Genomic DNA, 16,120 nt, shown 5'->3' with positions numbered 1-16,120 from the left:
TACATTTGGGGGACCAGTTATTTCTTGGCTTATTCTTGTGAATTGTTTGTTGTAGAAAGAGTAAATGTCATAGGCAAGAAATCTGTTTCTGTAAATCTTTCCTTAGCAATATTGAGATTTTTATCTTCCTGTTTTTAAGATTGACTTCCAAACTTGTATTCTAAATTTATTGATTGCAAATGTCTTTGTTATATCAACACTGTTCTACGGCTTATCTCCTATGTTCTTGCCAATAAAACAGTGGTAGAATATTTCAGTCTTGCACTTTAGCTTGAGAGTCAACATCTTTCTCTGAAGCAAGTCTTACATATTATATTGTAATCACATTTCTGCTACTCTGACCTCTTGTTTTTTTCCATCCTGGTGACTGGCACCACCATCTTCCCACACACTCAAGCCAGAAACCTGAGATCATCTCTTTAGGATCTCTCTTCCTCACTCCCCGTCCCTTTAGGGACTATTGTGCTATTGATTCTGCCTTTCATAAGCTCTTGGAATCTGTTCTCTCCTTTTGATTTCCATTTCGACTACTCCCACCCCCCGGGGCCATTGCAGTCAGCTGCAGCAAGGACTTGGGGCTTCTGATCTGGACACTTCCACTCTATGCTTTTAACTGCAGCTGCAGCCCTAGGCAAAATGCAGATCTGACCACAATCCATCCAGCTACACCCACTCCCGATCCTTTACGAAAGGAGTGACAGTACTACTTATATAGAGTGTCTAGTATAATTCAAATGATTTGTATATATTTCTAGTTGGTCTAATTTTTATTCTGCCCCTACAAGGTGGGAGCTGCCTCCTTACTGGGTAGCCTCCCCAAAGCCACAGTCAGGAACGGACTGCACCTGGGATATGAACCCAGGTCTGTCTATCTCCAAAACCCATTTGCTTTTCCCCTTTGTTTTTCTGATTCCTTAGCATTGCATTCAAGGATACTTGTGATCTGGCCCAGGTATATATATTCCTAAAAGTTGGAATGTTTTTTAAAACAATGGACTGGCAACTTCCCAAATAACTGAATATTTAAAGAAAATTAAGACTTGACTTTTCATTATAAGAGATACAAATGAGGCTGTATTTCCATCCCCTTAGCACATAAAATACTTTAATTATTAATAATATAATTAATACTTGCTTTCTACCAGGAACTATTCAAAGTGCTTTATGTATAGTAACTCATTCAGTCCTCACAAGAGACATGGACAAAACAATAAAATTAATAAACTCAACTGGCTTGAATGTCTACAGAAGGCTCCTGAAGCAGGAAGAAAAATTAATGAGTAGACCAACACCCAAGATATTTTATGTATAAAACAGGGATCGGTAAACTGTGGTGCATGTCCAAACGCTGCCCAAGTTGTAAAGGGTTAAAAAAGAAGAAGAATATGTGACAGAGTATGTGGTCTGAAAAACCTAAAATGTATTCTGTCTGGCTCTTTACAGAAACAGTTTGCAGACTCGTGGTGTAAAAAAAGAAAAAATTGTCCCTCACTTGTTCTGAGAAAGGATCTTTTTTGGATGATGTAATTCACCTCCTTCAAGAAAGAAATTAGCATTCCTGATAAAATGCTTAAGTGATTTTCTTGATAAACTGTAATGGAATTAAGATTTGTTCTGGGAAGCCAGTCTTCTCCTCACCCACTTAACTGTCAGTCAAGAATCGATTGTTCTTCAACTAAACATTCTTTTTGCATCCAGTCTGTCAATGATTGTATAACCGTTTTCCCCTATAAAAGGCCTATACTGAGAGTGAGTCTTTGAATTAGCTCCTAAGAGGTCTTTTCCTTTGCATTAGGATTACAATAAAACTTTGACATATGCTCATAACTATAGCTATTAAGCTTTCATTTTAAACCTGGTGGCAGTTTTGGAGTTTAGAAAAATTCCTTCAGAAGCACTCAGACAAAAAACAGTTCCCTATAATGGAACAACAACGAAAGACTTCAGACTTCTGTGACTCCAGGTGCCGAAGACAACATCTGAAGGAAAATGTCATGACTCCAAGTGCAGCGAAGTGAGTCCTGCAGGGGCACAGACAAAAATGTTTTCAGATACGCATAGACTCAAAGAAATGCCCACATACCTTTCCTGGAAAAGTGACTTACAGTTGCGTTTCAGCTACCTGCGAGACGGATGAAGATAAACTATAGAACGGAGAAGCTGTGGTTTAAACAGCACTGACGGTGAGCCATAAGACCGCTTAATCTCAGTGACGTCTAAACAACTAATTGCAGTTATAAATATTAATGCAAATGTAAAAAACAATATTCTTAGGTTTGGAACCACCTCCTTTCCCACTTCCATCTAAAAATCTCAGAGTGTGTTAAGTCTGGTATCTGAATCAATGAGAGTTGGAGGGTCGGGGCAAAGAACATATGTAGAGAATGAGCAAAGAAGAAACATGAGAGGCACTAAAATTCTAGGGTGGCCCCCACAGGAAGCAACAATGCACTTAGGTGCAGATAACCCACAGAAAAATCAAATTCCCCTCAAAGACTCATCTGGCTCTCTTGAAATTCAAGTAAGTGCTGGCAAAACTATGAACTCTCTGAGTAAAGGATAGCTGAAGCTAAGAGTAGGGCCTCATTCGGGGAGCCCGAGGGGAGCTTCCAGTAACAGCATCAACATGACAAGGACTGGAAATACTATTACGAAGGCCAGCTTCTTTCTCTGCGGTTGTCCGGTTGAAAGGGGCCATCCATGCGTCACTTACCTTTGGTATCAAGGGACCTACCATTTTTCCCTCTGCAGTTTTAAGAGAAATCAAGTTTGTTGTGGCATATCACCCTGAGAGACTATTTCAACCATGAAAAGGACAAATGGAACATGGAAAAATATTTGTAAAATGAAATTTTACAGAGAAATGGTTACAATGAAAAAATATAAATATGTTCGTGATTAAAGAAACAGAGGGAACATAGTGAGACCTACCATAGCGGTTCAAAGGATTTGGCTTCTGTGCCACACTTTCTGTCTTGAGGACAGCAGACTGCCCTTTGCCTCGCAGAGGTATCTTGTTCTGTACAACCTACAATTAGGTCCACCCCAGCCGTGCGGCTGGGCATGAGAGCTTTCCACTGCCCCTGGGGTGGGGGGAGGGTGCAGAATGTGCCCTCTGGGTGTTCCTGCCTCTCAGAGCTACGGTGTTTTTCTTGCATGTTGACAGTTCCTCAGTGCTCCATGCCCTGTTGTCCTGATGTGTCAGCTCCGTGACAAGCAGAAATTCCACGTGGTTCAGGCAGGCCTGTAGCACCCAGACTTAGTTTTCAAGGCAGATGCAGAAGTCCCCTCCTTTTTCTTTTCTGTTGGCGTTTTCAGTGGGAATCAGGTGGGCCTTGTTGGAGGAGGGCTCTGTACTACCACGTGTGTTCACATCTCCATCCTGCCCTGACGTTCTCCTTATTCTCCTGTTAAAGCTCTCTGCAACGATTCTCATGATTAAACATTCCTTTTGTCAAAACTAAAATTCTAGAAGGTTTTTTGTACACTTTGCCTTTCCCTAACCGTCTGATTTGCATGTATTTATTCTAGGTTGGCAACAGAGATGATTCCAATCTTTATATAAATGTGAAGCTGAAGGCTGCTGAAGAGGTAAAGCCTAGCACAGCGGTGCTGTCACCCCACCCCCACCCCACCCATGGTCCTGTCGGTTACCCCTTGCCCTCGGTGGTCCCCCATAAAAACTTTTATCGCCCACAGCAGACTTCAGTTTATCTATTTTGCAAGTCACACATGGGTGACTTAGTTCTGCAGCCTCTGGTTTGCCCTCGAATGTTTTCTAATCAGTGATCTGCTTACTTCCCAAAGCGCAGGAATAGTGGACATGAAATTGCTAAAGTGCATTGGTGACAATGAACAAGTAAATGATGAATGGGTCAAAATGAGAGACTAATTCCTCAGAACATATGAGGGTGAAATGATGACTCACACTGGCCCGGTGTGTTTTAGTCATATCTATAAAAGAAATGGCGCCAGGTCTCAAGTTCTCTTGCCATATACCTGTTTTAAATGTTTTTTTGCAGATTGGGATCAAAGCCACTCACATTAAGTTACCAAGAATGGCCACAGAATCTGAGGTGAGCTGTTAGGAATTGATTGTTAAGAGGGCAGCTAGAGTGCTTTCCTCTCTGGTTTCTGGTTTCGTGGAACTTTAGGGACTGCTACATTCAGCTTAGGAAAGACCTCCAGGCAATTCTTTCTTCACAGACTCTACCTCCAGACAATCTTTGAAAAATACCCACGGAGTAAATGGTGCAGCTCTAAGGTTTGAATGTGTGGTACTCAAAGTGTGATTGCAGCATCCTTTGTTTCCACATCACCTGCAATGTTCATTAAAAACTGATCCGTGGCCCGTAGTTACCTGCATTTTAAAAACCAAATGTGTGTTCCATTTATATGATGTTCAAGAATAAGCAGAACAAATCATTGGTGATTAAAGTCAGAACTGTTGTTGCCTGTAGGTAAGGGGGTTAACTGTGAAGGAGCAGGAGGGAAAAAGAACTTTCTGAGATCATGGAAATATTCTATATCTGCACTGTCCAATAGGGTACCCATTAACCCCATATGGCGATTTAATTAAAGTGAAATAAAATTAAAAATTCAGTTCCTCATTTATACTAGCTGCATTTCAAGTAATCAGTGGCCACTATTGTAGTGTAAAGTACAAATTATAGAACATTCCTGTCATCACAGAAATCTTGATTTGGATGATGGTAGCATGGATAGTACAGTTGCAGTAATAAGTCATTAAAGTTCTCAGCTCTTTTTTTTGGTGAGTTTCTTCCCAGACACCTGAAGATTACTTTCTGTGTTAAAGTAGAGTTGCCCTCAGGATTCAAGAGGAAGTAACTTCTGAGAGGAATACAGTTAAACTCTTGGAGGAAAATGAGACAACCTGACTTTTGACTTAGAAAGTGTTTCTCCACGGTTTGATTTCTATGTGGTATACAAATGGTGTGCTGTGTTGCTTTCAGGTGTTGAGGTACATTGCATCGTTGAATGAAGACCCCACTGTCCATGGGTTCATAGTGCAGCTACCTTTAGATTCAGAGAACCCCATTAACACTGAAGCAGTGGTCAATGCTATTGCACCGGAAAAGGATGTGGATGGGTGAGTCGCTTGGCCTTCTGTATCACATTGCTTGATTCCAATTATAATATATGTATTTCTGTTTTGGGAACACGCCATATTTGCTTCTAAAGAGTGAAGACACTTAATTACCTTTATGTCCCCCTTCATCACTTTTGTTGTAGATTGACTAGCATCAATGCTGGAAAACTTGCTAGAGGTGACCTGAATGACTGTTTCATCCCTTGTACACCTAAAGGATGCTTGGAACTCATCAAAGAGACAGGTAAAAACAAACAAACAAAAACAAAGCAAATATCTTGGAGCCTGGTTTTTTTTTTCTTTTTCCCCATGAGGAAGATTGTCCCTGAGCTAACATCCATGCCAGTCTGCCTCTATTTTGTATATGGGATGGCTCCACAGCATGGCTGACGAGTGGAGTAGGTCTGTGCCCGGGATCCGAACCCACAAACCCGGGCCACCGAAGCAGAGCACGTGGAACTTTAAGCACTCGGCCACAGGGCCAGTCCAAAGAGCCTGGTCTTGACGTGTGGAAGACTAGAGGAGGACCACTGTGGGCCCTAAATAAATGGACCTGATTGGCACAGGGACCTGTCTTGTTGGGGCTTTAACTAAATTCTCAATTTTCTCAACAACCCTATGAAGTAGGTACTATTTTGTTCAATAGCTGAGAAAACAGGTTCAGAGAGATTGAGTAACTTGTCCAAGAGGTAGCAGAACCAAGATTTGAACTCAGGGTTATTTGAGTTCAAAGCAATTTATTTTTTGTGAAAAAATAACTTATACAGTAATAACAATTCAGAGAGTTTGTAAGAGTACGAAGTGCAAGGCACCCAGCCCCAAAATGGGCACCAAGTCTCCATGGTGGTTCTAGGACTAGACAGACAGCCGGAAACGGATCTCTTGAACCCGTTGGCTGTATTACTCCATTAGCTAGTCAGCATCTTGGTATTTTAATTTCTTCATGAATACTTTTAACAGGTTATTTTTTACAAGGAAGTGTGTCCTGTTTAAGGGAAGTGGATCAGAAGTTTCAAGTGGAAAGTGTTGGCCAACGTAAATGAAAATTTTCTGTGGTTGGCAAGAACAGGTCAAGCTATAAGCCTGGGGACAGCTGTTACTGTTCAGTCCTGCAACTGAGTTTATATTCTACAGTATATTTAGCAAACAGAGTTACAGCTTGATAAAAAGAAATCCCATGAGCCACAGCAGCTGTAGGCTTCCCACTTCCACTTGTTGATAGTGGAGCTACCATTTGCCTTAATGCACCTTCAAGTCATTTGCTGAATCCTAAAAAGTATAGTAAGTTACCTTTTAAACACTTCAGACTTTGAGGGCTTTACTTCTAGATGTTCATGTGTTAACATTATATCGAGCCTTATCTTTTTTGGATAAAACTAATGTCCTGCAAGAAGCACAGTTGAAACACAAACAGCCTTAAGCACAAGTCCCCTTCAGCCCGGCTGGGCGTAGGGGCTCAGGCAGAGTCCTCAGACCTTATCTCGGCTTTCTTCTGGGTGGCGGCTCATTTGTAGGCTCCACTTGGTGGCCCCGAGCAGCTCCAGCCTTATTGTGTCCTTGTGCCTGACAGTCATGAAATTGGATCTCATTGGCCAGGGGATGAAGTAGGGTCACTTGGCCTCTATGGGGTGCTCGCCCAAACCATCTCCAGTGAGTAGAGTATGTCCATCCTAAAAAGGACATTGGGATAGTGCCAGAAGAATGAATGCTGAGGAAACGAAAAGAAAGCTTACTGCTACGAAGTTCCCCTGTATCACTTCCCTGCAAGTAACCCTATGGCTCAGGCCCTAAGTCAGAAGAGAAATTTGGATGAGGAACTGCATAAATAAACTTACCGAAGTTGGAAAGAATTACTGGTACTAATCTAATTTCCTTTGCTTCCCTCCACCCCGTTCCGTGCACCCTATTTGTTATACCTGCTTTTCTCATGTGGTTTAATCTGATGTCTGCCTCCATATGGCTAGTTAGCTGTATGTCTGGGTCTCTTTTTCTTTTGAGTGTAGGTTTTCTGCCCACTCTCCTATGACTCAATGAGTGGATTTTGGCTTAAGCTGCTCTTAAAAACCCACAGCAAGAAGGACACATGTACAAGTGCCAATTTGTAGCTAAAACCCTAGAGTTGAGACTATTATTCCCTCCAAAGAAGGAATGTTTTTAGGAAGAATTCTTTTTAATGCTAACAACCTGTTTTTGTGCACTACATCCGAATTTTCCCCTTTAGGTGGCACATGAAGGAGGGCAGCTTCCTGCAATTCTCTGATTCACATTGGCTTTTCTTTCAGGGGTGCAGATTGTTGGAAAGCATGCAGTGGTGGTTGGGCGCAGTAAAATAGTCGGTGCTCCGATGCATGACTTGCTTCTGTGGAACCACGCCACAGTGACCACCTGCCACTCCAAGACTGCCAATCTAGACGAGGAAGTAAGGGGTCCAGAGTGGAGGGGAAGATGTTCTGTGTGCGTGCATGTATGCTCGTGTGTGTGCACCTGCACGTGTGAGGGGGTGTTCTCACGTAATGGGAATAGCTAACGTTTAAGTGCCAGAAACTGCCATGTACTTGACCTCATTATCTCATTTAAGCCCGTAACAATTCCATGATTCTAGTTTCATTTTACAAGATGAAGAAACAAATTCAAATTAAAAACTTGCCCGAGTTTATAGAGATTTTGTTCTGACCGTGTTCTTTCTACACCAGTCTGCTTCATGGTAGATAGGGATTAGCAGTGTCGGAGCTGGCAGCCAGATCCCAGATTTGTAACAGTGGTGGCCTCAGAGCTGGAAGTGCTCCAGAGGGGGATGTGGACGGTGGTCCTGTGACATCTGTCGCAGCTTGTTCTTGACCCTGGGATCTGATTGCTGAGCCCAAGAATTCTCACATGTATACATCCCTGTTGAGAGTGCAGTCTCTTAAATGTGGGGAGCGAGCAGGAGAGAGACCCAGCACCTTCTCTTTTAATCTTCCCCAAGCAATGCTGTGCGGAAGGTGGTTGTCCCCATATTCCATATGATAGGGAGCAGTCTCCAGATGTTATATAATTCAGGGACGTTGTCCTAGGCCTGTGGCTCCCAGTCTGTGCTCCTCGCTCCCCGCAGGTTCTCATCAAGTTCCCCATTCAGTAAAACTTCTATGAAAGGGGAGTTTTTTGGTGTGTGTGGGAATGAGCACAGCATATGAAGAGCTGTCAGGGATGGTGTGTGGCCTGCATTAAATAACTGATGACGATGTAGAAGTTCATACAAAGCTTAGGGATGTCCTTTCCACTTCTGGATTTTTTTTTATGTTTCACTGTTTAATTTCTGAAGTCAGAACCCTCTTTCTCTAGGTAAATAAAGGTGACATCGTGGTGGTTGCAACTGGTCAGCCTGAAATGGTGAAAGGGGAATGGATCAAACCCGGGGCAATAGTCATCGACTGTGGGATCAATTACATCCCAGGTGAGTGTTACTGGAGGGGAGGGTGGTTTCCAGTGGAGGGCCGTGCGGAGGAAGATGTCTAGGTTGTCATATGAAGCCTAAGTGAGAACCTTTATCCTGTTTTAGGCTTGAAGTCCTAAGGTTCAGAGGGCTTGGCCTGCCCACGGTGCATGCAGTTAGTAGATGGCAGAGTCGCCCCTGGCAGGCAGGTTGGCCTGATGCAGAGATGTTCCGGAGATGACTTCGTCCAGGGAGAGGGTGGGAGTAGGGCAAGGGGGAGATCTTGCTTTCTCCTCATGTAGGGATCACCCTTTACTTCTCACACATCTGAAATCTTTTAGTTTCCCTCCCAATCATTCTATATATGGATCCGTTTTTACATGTTAGGAATTTTTTTCTCAGCCTCTCTGTTCTCAGTGTCACCATTGAGTGTTATCCTCTCAGCTGGATGCACTGCTGTGACTTTCTCACTGGTCTCCCACCACCAGCTGCCTCCCGCTCATCCATCTGCATGCTCTTGCCATCTGCACCAGCCTCTTCCTCCCACGTTACTTGTCAGGCTCCTTAGCCGCGTGCTGATTTCAGCCACGTCTGCGGCCGTTTTTCTCACACGCTTTTTGAATACCTGTCTTAAACTGTTGTAAGATGGACCACGTGCCCTTGGACTACACAACTGAATAAAGCTCAGCTGTGATTCTCACTTTCGGCCACTTCCTCCCCATGTCCTCTCTGTCTGAAATGTCCGTGCTTCCTTCCAATCCTTGTCTGATTTCCCTTCAGCAAGGGATGATCTCTCCTCCTTTGGAAAATCCTTCTTTCCCTCCCTCCCCTCCCATAGAGGGTGTCTCTTTTATCGTATGTTTCTCATGCTTGGTGTCCTGTGCTCTCCTCCATCAGATGGTCAGCTCCTTAGGGCAGTGGTCTCTGTGGTGCCATGTCCAGCTTTATGCCTTCTCACTGCTGGCACTCATATCTCTTGAAGGCAGTTATAGCAAGAATATTCTTTTTTCTCTTTTTCCATCTCAAGTTTGAAATATAGACACTAAGCTGCCAGGAACATTAGTCACTGTCAAGCCTTCACTGTTTTTAACCTCCCTCCCACTCTCCCTACCATGCTTTTAAGACAGTAGCTCATAATTGATCACTCATTGTCTTGTAGTGTAATTATCTAATGAGTGATAAAGAAATTGCTCTCCTACAACTCCTCACTTTGAGTACTTGCGGTGTGACATTCAATCGCATTCTGTTTAAAACCTTGCATCTTCTCTATCCTATTTCTGCTTTGGTCATTTTTTTGGACTAGATTTGAGAGACAGAAGGAGAAATGCCATAGGTATGAAATGTTGACTTAAACATGAAATTTACTGTCCTGTTCACGTTAATTTCTCACATAGATGGTAAAATATGAATAAGGTCAAAGCAATATCTTCCCTCCTGGTCAACTGTGTTTTTACTGATCCTGGGCATAGAGCTGGATAAGTATTGATAAGGCTGATGGCAGAATCACTGAGTTACAGACCAGTGGGTGGGCAGGAGAACCTAAAGACTGTTCTTTGCAAATGTTAATTTTTGAAGCACCATGTTCTACCACTGGGCCACTTCTTGAGTCATATTTTGCTTATTTAAGTCATTTGCATGGTCCTCTCAGGGATAACATCGTAAGCCACTTGCCAAATTAAGAATGAATTAAGGTATGTACAGTTTTTTTCGAAAAAGGGAATTTTTTTAAGATTCAGTTGCAGAGCAGAAAGTATTGGCCAGAGAAACACGTTAAGTGTTCTTGCTGGGCTTACTAAAGGTAATTTGAGAAGGGCTAGATTAGTAGTAAGTACTTAATTTGTAAGGTTTATAAACAGAGGGAACAGATTCCCCACCCAGTCCAATCCAGTCTCAACCTGTCCAGTGTAGTGGCTTCTATGCTGGACTCTCTTTTTAGGGGTCCCCACATTAAATGTGAAGGAGTCAAGGCTTAGCTGGAGTTTAGGCTGAATTTTGTACGTATAATTCCCAATGAAAGAGAAATTCTAGGGCTGAGATAGATAACCGAAACGTTTGTTGGTTACTGAAGCTATACACTTAGATTGAGAAGTGGTTGCTATTTCCACTGACCACATCATACTTTCCATGAAACACTGTACATCAGAGGGCACTCGGGTCAACCTGATAGTGTCTAGTTAAGGAGCAAACTGAGTTCATCCAGTGCAGCATTTAGCTGTACAGGAATTAATGTATCTCCTGTATATGGAGAAAGTGATTAATAAACAGAGAGAGATGCAAGGGTGTTTTAAGCTAACTTCAGTGTTAAACTCTTGAAACCCGCGCAGAGGGCAAACGCGTAACCGTATTTCCTTGGCATCTGGAAACTCCTTTAGTGGTTGTGAAAGGAAATGTTCTGCCGTAGCTTGCTGCTTTATAATCATCTAGAAACCTGAAATATTCCAGGGAGTTGTGTTCACCAGCTCCTTATAGTGCATATAGAAAATATCTGTATCTAGGAAGGGAAGAGAAACTCTTATGTTTGGAGATTGCTTTTTCAATTTCAAGAATGTGCACAATTTCTCACCTGATTCTCAGCAAGCTTGTGACATAGGCAGTGTTAATCCTTCTTTGCATCTTTGGACTTCTGATCAGTGAGGAGCCCACAGGGGCTGAGGACTAGCAGTTAGTAGAAGAGCTGATCCTAGAGCCCATGTCTCCTAGTTCTGGCATTTTGGCTCACCCTGACGCTTCCTCTCTCTCGATTGTGGCGATCCCATCAAAGAGAAGTAGTGAAAAGGCTAAGATCCTACCAGATCCTGCCTCAGAAGCCTTAGAGCTGCAAGGTCTAGCCCTGACCCCCAGCCCTTCTCGAGAGTGCTCTGAAGCCAGGTGTAGGAAGTACTTTGTGTGCGTGAGCAATGATGCATCATTGGGTTTTGTTCTCTTGAATAGCTTCTCTTTGCTGGTAAGATTTGTAGTTGTTCTTGTATCCTTTTAAGGGAAGTGTAATTATATTCTTTGCCTTTTGCATACGTTTAAGTAGCTGCTCGTCTTTGGAACTGGATGTGAATTGTTCCTCCAGCTCACGCGTGGAGCTTACCAAGTGCTGACAGTTGCTGTAGAAACGGTATCTGGCAGCTGTGACATAGTTGGAGCTTTGTGCACCCAAAAAATTCCTTTGTAGGCCTTGGTAAATTAACATTTTAAAAGGTGCTCATTATATGCTGGGTAGTTGGCTTTAAGAATAAAAAAAATTTGGTATTTTATTTGCCACCTGATAGACCACAAAAGAATTCTCCTGGTTCTGAAAAACCACTCAAACATCTTGTGAATTTTTGCAGGTAAAATAAGTTTCTCCCTAGGAAATAGCAAACACCAGTCACCCATAGTTTTAAGTAGGCACTTGAGCCAGATGGGACTGCACACCCTACACTTGACTTAGTTTTTAGAACAAGCTGTTGTAATTGATCACTTAACTTAGAAATAAACAGCAGGATTGCGATTCTGAGACTTTGCTTTGATTTTTTTCCATGTTAACCAGATGATACCAAAACAAATGGGAGAAAAGTTGTGGGTGATGTGGCATACAACGAGGCCAAAGAGAGGGCAGGCTTCATCACTCCTGTTCCTGGTGGTGTTGGGCCCATGACGGTGGCGATGCTGATGCAGGTACCTGTGAATAAAAGTTTCTGTAATAGTTCTAAGAAACTGATAGAATTCAAGTTACTGCGTTTCTCCCCAACTAGAAATGTCATAAAACCTACTCAGAAGCTAAGTAAGGATGTGAATCTGTCTCAGAAAAGAAGGAATGGAAGAGAGAAATAGAATCAGTCATGTTAGTGAAGTAGGCATGGCGCAGTTCTAATTTACTTTGGAATGTAACTCCAGAAAAAGAGAAGTGCAAGCACACTGACTTTGCTAGGTGTGTTTTGGCTTGCTTGCCCTTTTTAACACACACTGGCTGATGTGGGGAGGGACAAGGAGCCCAGGGTATCTTAGGTACCTGTTGATTCGCACTTACAATTGAAGCGTGTTAATAGGTGGATCATGAAGCTGCTCATGAACTGGAATGACCCAGGATTTGAAATTGAGGTGGGGGTTAAAATGATTACCTCTTCTAAGTTCCATTTATGACATTTTGTTTAGAGCACAGTAGAGAGCGCAAAGCGCTTCCTGCAGAAATTTAAGCCAGGAAAGTGGATTATTCGTTATAACAGCCTTGACCTCAAGACACCTGTTCCAAGGTAAAAATAAAATTTTATCAGTTTAAAACTTTGTGGATTGTCAGTTTTTAGCTGATGGATACATGGCTACATGTATGCCCCCCCTGAAGGTACCATCAGTGGTTGGGGTGGGTCATTACCAGGATGGCATTAATTAAACTCAGTAAATAAAGATTGTTACATATTTTCTATATTTCTTTTAAGTGACATTGATATATCACGATCTTGCAAGCCGAAGCCCATTGGTAACCTCGCTCGAGAAATTGGTCTGCTGTCTGAAGAGGTAGAATTGTATGGTGAAACAAAGGCCAAAATTCTGCTGTCAACGCTGGAACGCCTGAAGCACCAGCCTGATGGAAAATATGTGGTGGTGACTGGGTATGGTTTTTATTCATTTGCAAATTAATTCTTAATAATAATCCTGATTATTATTACCAGGGGTTGCATTTGCACGTAGCATATATGTAGAGGTTCCTTTAATTTTGTTTTAGCATTTTCACATGTACTTTGTTTCATTTGATTCTTAAAGCAATCCTGTGAGGTGAGAGTAGATTATAACCCTTCAAATATGAGAAAATTCATCAAGTTTCTCCACCTAGTAGGTGGAAGAGTTAGGTCTTAAAACCTGGCCTTCAGATGGAATCACCTTTTTTAACCCCAAAGTCAGTAATTCAGTAGATGTATTGAGCATTAATTTTTATTGCTTGTTGTTACATTTAAAAGCGAGTTTTTGAGACTAAATTGAGAAATTACATTAAAGCACTGTCTCTCTCAGAGGTAAAGTGTGTTTGCCTCTTACAGTGAGAAGAGCTAACATGCAGTAGTCTTTTTTAATTTAAAATTTGGGGTGGGCCGGCCCCGTGGCTTGGTGGTTAAGTGCGCGCGCTCCGATGCTGGTGGCCTGGGTTCGGATCCCGGGCGCGCACCGAGGCACCACTTCTCCGTCCATCCTGAGGCCGAGTCCCACATACAGCAACTAGAAGGATGTGCAGCTATGACATACAACTATCTACTGGGGCTTTGGGGGGAAAAATAAATAAATAAAATCTTTAAAAAAAAAATAAAAATAAAAAAAAATAAAATTTGGGGTAATTACAACTGAGACTCTTGGAAAAGATTTGTTTCAGGTCTTTTATCTTATTCAAGTTAAGGGTCACTCTCTATGATCTGTTAGGTCTGGCTTAGTGATTCACATAAACTTAATTTTCCTCTTTTGCTTTCATCTTGAAGAATAACTCCAACGCCCCTGGGAGAAGGGAAAAGCACAACCACAATCGGGCTGGTACAAGCCCTCGGCACCCACCTTCATCAGAACGTCTTCGCGTGTGTGCGGCAGCCCTCTCAGGGCCCCACCTTTGGAATAAAAGGTATTAGTAGGACTAGACCCCAGCTGCCTCTCCTTCAGTCCTCCCTGGCCCACTCGACCCCTGAGTGCTTCTGGGGTCTTCAACTCATTTAGACACCAGCAATGTCCTCCTCACACCCCACATCCTGGTGCTTTGGGGGAAGGCTTTCATCACATCACCCCAACTCCTGCCGTCACTATTTGAGACTGCACAGGGGTTCCCTGGGATGAGTAATACATAGTCAGGGGTTCTTTTGTGTGACTAATAATCAACTGGCACAGTAACAATAAAGGTTATCCTAGCTACTGATCACCATGCTGACTTCTGGGAGACAAAGACAAACCCTACAGATGTCCCATCCTGTGGGAATAAGAAAAGCCTACCCTTATTGAGTATATGCTTTGTGCCTGGTTTTGTGCTAAGCAGCCTATGCATATTATTTGATGTTCTAATATAAGGTAGTTAGTATTATCACCATTTTACAGTAGCTGCACTGGGACTTCAGAGGTAACTTGGTCAAAGGCACTATTATGAGGTACCAGAGAGGGCCTAAAACAATACCATTCCCAAACAACACAGTGTTTCTTCCGATTGGATGAAAACACGACCTTCAGTAATCATACTTCACCTTCAGTTTTTGACAGCTGCAGTACTGCAAACATGCTCTTTTAATTAAAATTATTTTTATTAATTGTAACAAGTTCTTACAAGTAGCTTTCTCATTTGCTTGGTGATAGAGTATCCCATGTTCTGCTTGTTCTTGCGATGACTACAAACGTTGACATGGGGTATACCTTTGCCCTTCTGCCTGGTGTTTTGATGTATTTTTAGGAGTGCTGACTTAGTTCTGCTTTTGAGCTTATCAGCCGCCTGTCAACTCCAGAATGAGCCATTCTCTTGTTCTCCTTATTGACCTCAATACTCTCCTTCTCTTATCATGAATTGCCCCGTTTTCATTGTGTGGTCTCTGCCTCACAAAAAAACACAAAATCTATACTTCACATTGACCTTTATGTCATTGATAACCTGATAACCTGGACATTTTTGACTGGCCCTTCGTTAATAATCCAAATGGGCCAGCAAAAATGTAGCAGTTAAGCTGTTTTCTAACATATGTGTCCTATTTAGGAAGAATTGCAGTCTCTGTGTTTGGTGTATTTTAAATATTCCCTTTTTAAAATGCTAGAGTAGCGTTTATGAAGGTAGGAAATTGAACAGATTTGCCTTTATGTAACTGTAGGCTGAGTCTTTTAACAAATGTTAGGAATCACAGGGAACCTGTTTCTAAAGATAATGAGTAGTGGGTATGTGTTCATGGTTTTGTCATTTAGACTCAGATTTCAATTGAGAGACTATTCACTATGAACAAGATCAGGTATTTTCGTGTGGTAAAATAAAATTAGAAAACACTTTATCAAATCTGTCCAAATGGTTTTAAAAAGTAAATAAATAATATGCGTACCAGTTACAAAAACCTATTTGCTTTTATTTGATTTCTAAGTCATGGAGAAGCATGCTTAACATGAGTCCTTACCTTTGACCTGTCCTCTAGGTGGCGCTGCAGGAGGTGGCTACTCACAGGTCATTCCTATGGAAGAGGTAAAGTGTTCTGGGATTTGGTTGAATCAGACTCTTTCTTATAGTTTTTCCTTCCAGAGATTAACGTTTATTTTAGACGTCTTAGTGGACAAATGACTTGTTTCTCAGCAGAAGCAACACTTAAGGGAAAAACATCTTAATTTGCAGACTTGTAAGACAGCTTAGTTTTTTGACATGACAAGGACTTAAAAGTCTGGTTTTCAGGGGGAGTAATAATCTTAAGCAAGTGATCGAGTGAAACATGAGATTGGGAAGAACCAACACTAAGTGCATTCAGGGTAGTGTCTACAGAAATGGAACAATGTACAGGCACAGAGTTGGGCTGCTGCAGTGTACTTCTCGCTTGCTGTTGAAAGGACGTGAGTGTGTCCTCAGTAATCCAATGTTGCCATTGATCCCCGTGGTGTAGCATTTGTGGTTATTGAACACGTCACTTGGAGAAAAGTGAGGA

The 16,120-nt window shown here is 42.2% G+C and overlaps 1 protein-coding gene across 1 annotated transcript in view; it reads left to right on the top strand.

Moving 5' to 3' along the window:
* The window catches only part of MTHFD1 (methylenetetrahydrofolate dehydrogenase, cyclohydrolase and formyltetrahydrofolate synthetase 1), a 53,245-nt gene that overhangs the window by 16,430 nt on the left and 20,695 nt on the right, over positions 1 to 16,120 (top strand). The window contains exons 3-13 of the mRNA XM_004426235.3: positions 3,532 to 3,591; positions 4,023 to 4,076; positions 4,974 to 5,110; positions 5,254 to 5,354; positions 7,393 to 7,529; positions 8,432 to 8,543; positions 12,043 to 12,170; positions 12,648 to 12,745; positions 12,929 to 13,102; positions 13,955 to 14,091; positions 15,623 to 15,669. Coding sequence (XP_004426292.2) covers positions 3,532 to 3,591; positions 4,023 to 4,076; positions 4,974 to 5,110; positions 5,254 to 5,354; positions 7,393 to 7,529; positions 8,432 to 8,543; positions 12,043 to 12,170; positions 12,648 to 12,745; positions 12,929 to 13,102; positions 13,955 to 14,091; positions 15,623 to 15,669 — 1,185 coding nt within the window. The remainder of the gene's footprint in view (positions 1 to 3,531; positions 3,592 to 4,022; positions 4,077 to 4,973; positions 5,111 to 5,253; positions 5,355 to 7,392; positions 7,530 to 8,431; positions 8,544 to 12,042; positions 12,171 to 12,647; positions 12,746 to 12,928; positions 13,103 to 13,954; positions 14,092 to 15,622; positions 15,670 to 16,120) is intronic.

This window comes from Ceratotherium simum, chromosome 24 (assembly GCF_057802395.1).
Source record: "Ceratotherium simum simum isolate JZ-2026a chromosome 24, ASM5780239v1, whole genome shotgun sequence".
Taxonomy (NCBI): Eukaryota; Metazoa; Chordata; class Mammalia; order Perissodactyla; family Rhinocerotidae; genus Ceratotherium; species Ceratotherium simum.
The sequence above is the reverse complement of the archived record's forward strand: the minus strand, read 5'-3'. Positions and strand labels throughout refer to the sequence as shown.